The 6,000-nt window shown below is 39.5% G+C and overlaps 1 protein-coding gene across 1 annotated transcript in view; it reads left to right on the top strand.

Moving 5' to 3' along the window:
• Positions 1-2,418: 2,418 nt before the first annotated feature.
• The window catches only part of hmcn1 (hemicentin 1), a 78,363-nt gene continuing 74,781 nt past the window's right edge, over positions 2,419-6,000 (top strand). Inside the window, exon 1 of the mRNA XM_053322600.1 lies at positions 2,419-2,740. Coding sequence (XP_053178575.1) covers positions 2,485-2,740 — 256 coding nt within the window. The 5' untranslated portion in view covers positions 2,419-2,484. The remainder of the gene's footprint in view (positions 2,741-6,000) is intronic.

Raw genomic sequence — 6,000 nt, 5'->3', positions numbered from 1 at the left:
TGTTTGCCCAAACCTGATAATGAATCTCTTGGCAGAATTGAATCTGTCTTACACCTTGAAATCAAGCAATAGCATGTGATAGTGTGCATGTGTGGATGTCTAGATACACTTCTTGTACAGATTATCTACAGTACACCTCCACTTTATTTCCAGGGAAGCACGCAGAAGCAAGTGTGAATTCACAATATTTCAGCATATCCACTTCCTCAGATTGCTTTGAGATGAGTCAATCATAAAATTAACCTGCCCAAAGAGTTGTGATGAATGACACACAGGCAATTAGCGTGTAAGCCAGCGTGTTACTAATCCATCTAATATATATTTTTTCCATGTATAAACTTGTTAGGAACATTTTGTACCTCTAACCCCTGTTATTTCAGCTTAGAAGACATGTGATTTATTTATGTGCAGAAATGTATTGCATAATCACTGCCTGCATGCTTGATTTGTTATGGTGCATTTCGACAAAGCTTTATTTGTTTGCCATGCAAAAGTCTCAGCAGCAGATGCTCTCTTCCTACATCATTTGAATGTATCTTGGTTAATAAGGTTTGGATAGTTATTTGAATATTTCCATGCAACTTTCCATCCACATCCTCCAGTAAAACCATAGTAAAATTCCCTTTAAAAATTCCTACACTTCACTTCTCCACCAAAAATCACAAGTATTTTGATATAGGCTACTGCTATGATCTCTTCACTTTTACTTGTCTTTGTTTATTCATGAGTCATCTTTGTTCAAAGTCTGTTTCTGGTCCTTATGTTCTAATCCATTCTTAAAAACCCTGCTCTTCTACTGTGTGAGGTGTCAGTGGTGTAGTAGCTCCCCCTAGCGCCAGAGTATGATAATTGTTTGCAGTTTAGTATTGAAAAGAACTGAGAACAAAAGATGCATGTAGAGGAATCAACCACTGAAAACACAGTACTTATATAAAAATGGATGAGATCTAATGGCCCAGGATATACAAACTAGAAATTAAAACTAAAAAACACAAATAACATATAGATGCTTCCTCATGAAGTGGTCTTCATAATCAGGCAGTACCATCATTTCCAAATAAATCATCCTGTGTATCTAATGTTGCTTTCTCCCTAATTATTCAAAAATAACTTAATTGAAGCAAGTTGTGAAACAGCAAAAACTGAATGGCTAATGCTCCCAAAACGCCTTAAGATAATCCATGATGTAGTAGTGTCATTATTTTATAAGAATAGAATATGCATATGATCAATGACAACTCTAATCTCATACTGTAACATAAAACATAGAGTATGTTCGTGGGTTTGTTTGTTTTTGTCAAATTAGAGAAATTTGACGTTTGCCATCATATAAAGTGCTAAAACACTGACAACAAATTAAACATTATTATTATCATTATTAATTGATATTTACTTAAATATTTGTGTCAGCATTTTTTCTGGTTTTTATATTATAGTTTGTACATTTTCAAACCCCTTTGCTAGTGTTATGCTGTCACTGTTCTTGTTGGTGGTTTTGAGTGATTTTGCTTTTGCCACATATCAAACTTACAATCTGTCTACTGCTATTTTGCAATGAGAGTGGTGGAGAAATGTATCCCAATTAAGACAGTTTATCGCATTATAATTTGTACACAGTATGAATAAAAGTTCCAAAATGTGAATTACTGGGAAATTAGTGTAGGGTCATATTACAACCCCTAGATGGCAATAGAGAGCTCAAAATAAGCGGAGAGGTACTTTCTGATTATTCTGGTCTCATTCTTGTTTGATTCATGCATTGAAGTTCAGTATTTCACACTATTTCTTACTTTCTATGTTAGTATTTTAGGATATACATTGAATTCTCTCCCAATAATTTGCATGTAGTAATCTGCTCAGATTCAACAGTATTTCTCTGATAATTTGGTGTCTGCAGCAAGTGGGTTATTGACATTTAAACCCCATCAAAGTTACACATTTATGTTCGATAATGGGATACATGATGATGTGTATAGCATTGCAGCTGTTTGTGATTCGCTGTAATTACTGATAAAACAATTTATGCTTGGGGGTCCCTCGAAGTCATCCCAAAAAATATCAGCCAATCAGAGCCCCTCTTCTCTGCATGGGGTAGTTTGCGCCTTGGAGACTTCTACCCAGCTGAGAGGTGGTCTTTGTATGACAGAGCTGAACAAGGGCTCCTGACTGCAGATCCCTCACATAGTAGAACAGACACTGAGCTGCTGGGACTTCAGAAAGCGAGCTGAAGGAGAGGTGAAAGGCTGCAACTCCTGCGCACAGAAACTGCAGAAGAAACCAAAGGGGTGCATTAAAACAGCAGCAGCACCAACGAGCAATTCCTTCTGAAGGCTAATGCTGTGAAATTTGTAGACATTTCTAAATAGTTTTAGTCAATTTTGAGAGCCCGATGTCTCTGCCTATGTATCGAGATTCACCCTGAGGTTCCGACTGGAGAGAACAAATTACCCAAAAACTTTGCTTGAGTAGACTTTTGGATCTGAAATGGGCACCACAATGGTGTGGCTGTCCCTTGCGTTGTCAGTGGCGTTTTCCACTGGGCAAGACGCAGGGACCGGAGTCTCAAAGGAGGACATCCCGGAGGGCGCATCCACCCTGGCATTTGTCTTTGATGTGACCGGCTCCATGTACGACGACCTGGTCCAGGTCATCGAGGGTGCCTCCAAGATTTTGGAAACATCCCTGAGTAGACCGAAGAGACCTCTGTATAACTTTGCTCTGGTCCCCTTCCATGACCCAGGTAATGAAATTAACCCATGAAGTCAAATTCATTTATTGATTTCCTCTTTGTGCATGACAATTTTGGGTTTTCTGTTTAATTTCTGCAGACTTTTTTAAATTAATTGGATTTTTCTTTCTACTGTGGAAACACAAGCACACTTAAAGGTGAGAAATGTGATAGTTTGCTCACAATCCGCCCTTTGAATGCCTAATGTTCCTCACACCTCCAGAGGAGGGACTCTGGGGGATTTTGTCTCTGCACACAGATGTTCAGCCTGGCGGTCACTATCATTAGCATTCCGCCAGGGTTAGTGTGTGGCTTTAGGTTTGCAATGCAGCTTGATGATTATCATCACCCATGGGTGCTCTCTCATTCTGAGCAGCTAATGTTGAGACAATATGTCATTGGGCTTATTTAACAGGAACCTTGGCTTGTAGGTCAGACAAGCATGTACATAATCATGAAGAATAAAATCCAAATAAATTGCCCCAAATAATCAGGACTCACCGCAGGACTGACCTTTACTAAAATGTAAGTCCAGGATAGTGGTATGGCAAGCACACAAAGCTACTGGAGAGCATACAGTCAATGTGTGTAGTGATTTAGATTAGTTATATCACTTTCTTGTTTACCATCACAACCACAGCTTTACTTTGGATGTTTTAGCGATGGAGAGACTTTCTGTGAGGATTTAAAGTCCCTGTAATTACTATTTTCTGACAGGGGGGAGAACTCACTTCACTGCTTGCAAAAACACCATCAAAGACTGCGGTCATGCCATGTCATGGGGGTTTGTGTGCTGATCTGGAGATGAGAAGTGGAAGGTGTCTGCCTGCTAAAACGTTCCATCAACATGGTCACATAATGTGTGTGTTCAGCATTAACTTTTTTTATTTTATTTTAAAGGAATTTTCAAGCCACACTTAGTATGCTATACTACAAAACACCCTTTTCAGTACAGACAACACCAACCAAGACAATCTTTAAATATTCCTATAGGGATCCAAAGTGTGTCTATCACTCAGTAGTGATCTTCAAGTACTGATTTTGCTTTCATGCCACTGTACTATTGTCATAGGTACTGTGCATTTTGATATGTGTAATAATCGACTAAAATATGCTGCAGGATTTCTGTTTTCATGATTGGAGATTCTTATTATATATTTAAAAAATATTGTCAGTTAATGGGCTTAACAGGTGTAAAGTCAGACTGATCCAAAAGATCTGAGAGACAGATGAACAGACAGAGGTGATCTGTGTAGTGAGGAGATAGATTCCTATTCCAGATGTTTGTTCTCCTCTGCTAAATTTCAGCATGTCACAAATTCTTACGGCGCTCGATTCCTCAATAATAGATACAAGTACCCAACTTTGTGCCTAGAATAATACTTATATTCAAGGAAGAAATATGGTCAGTATACCCAAATGGAACAAATGATGAATTCATTATTATATGCCCCTGGGGAACAGGGGGGATCTCATCATTAACAGATGATGAAAGAGCTGCAATCCATTGTGTCATGGACAAAACCAACAGTAGTGAAATATCACTGATTGTAACCTGTATCTGATTTCAAGGCTTAATTCCTAGCAAATGTTACCATTGCTAGAAAGTAATTACATAATTGTTCTCTTATAGTAAAATGAGACTACAGCAGCTTCAGTGTTGTCTTTTCTTTACAAACTTCCATGTCTTTGTGTTTGTCCCTCACCACCTAGTGACGTTCGTTTGCTCCTTAAAATGTTTACGAGGATGTCAGAATGTGTTCTCCAAACCCCCCAGGGGAATAGAGGAATGATTAGTACAGCAAACTGCAAGCCGGAGTAGCTGAACATTTCCCCAAATGTTGTTCTGCCCTTGTCTCTTTTTTTGTCCTCCTTCGACTATGTCCCAGACCCGTGGATCAGTTTTGTTTTCCTAAGGATCTTTATTTAAAGTTTGTTTCAATTTGATACAGATCCCTTTTCTCCACCAGTGCGATAATGCAGTCCCTCCTGTTTGATTTGGCTCCTTTTAAATCAGAGGCCGGAGCTTCCTCTTTATTTACACTGCAATCTGACACGGTAAACATTAGAGTGTGTGTCTGTGTTTCTGTCACTCTGTGCTGTGTGCTTGCCTTTGTGTGTGTGTGTGTCAAGCGAGAGTGTCAAGAGGATGCCTGGATATTGGGGTCAGGCTTGTGTGGGAAGATCAGTCAGGAAGCCTCCCCCCTTTCCTCCATCCTGCAGGGAGAGAAAGAACGAAAGCAAGAGGATACTTGACAAGTCATTTTACTGAAGCACAGGGGTTGTGTATTTAACACCACAGTCTGAGAACACTCCAATGAAACAGTTGTAAGGTAGAATTTCAGCTACCCTGTTGCGTTACCATTTCAGACCCTGGTTACTTTTGAAAATGGGATTCTACATTCAAATAACTGCAACCATGAACATCACTTTTCTGTAGCTACAGCCCAGGAATCCTTAGTTTCAGGCTGAGAAATGAAAGGTGTATTGCAAACAGACTCTCCGGACTCATGGAACGTTTTTTCGAGAATTTACAGCCAAATAAACTTGATTTCACAACACTCCAACCATTCCCAAGCCAGGAAATGTGGCTTTTATCCCAGGAATAATGTCAAACGTTGCTTTTTTCTTTTTCAATTAACCATAAATTAGGCCTTTCTGCAAAGTATAAAAAAGTACTCTAAGGAGTTAAGATGATATGAAATATGTGGAGTATGTCTGTATGTTTGTGCACGTGTCCACAAATTTGCTTCGAGAGTCCACTTAGATTTTACATTGTTGTCTTCATGGTTTCGCTGATGTTCTTACACACACATGCTCACCCTTGTAAATACTACCTTGCTGCGAGAGGCTGTGCCTTCATGCGTGTGACTTGTACGTGGTTGTTTGAGTGTTTAATTGGCTGAGGTTGAGATGGGTCAGAGTCTAGCGCCATGGGACAGTGGGGAACTTACCATGCATACCTCATTCATACACATTCAATGCAGCCAGAGAATATTAAAGGGGACCTCCATTGACAGCTACCAGGGAGTACTACTCTATGTGAAAAAAAGAGGTATAAAGCCTTTTGTGGAGCCAGAGGGAGCTGCACAAAGTCTAAAAAATTGCCTCAAGTGATGTCATTTCAGTCAGTGTTGGTTGGGGCTGAAAAATACAGGTTTGAAAATGAATAAAAAAACTGGGAATGTGGAGTTAGAAAGAAGTGACGTTACCAGACCTCTGTAACCCCTTCCTCATCTCTGCAAGCTGCTCAAGTATTTAGTGGCTGCTAT

Source organism: Scomber japonicus, chromosome 7 (genome assembly GCF_027409825.1).
Source record: "Scomber japonicus isolate fScoJap1 chromosome 7, fScoJap1.pri, whole genome shotgun sequence".
Classification (NCBI taxonomy): Eukaryota; Metazoa; Chordata; class Actinopteri; order Scombriformes; family Scombridae; genus Scomber; species Scomber japonicus.
Note: the sequence above shows the minus strand (reverse complement) of the source record. Positions and strands in the feature narration are given on the sequence as shown.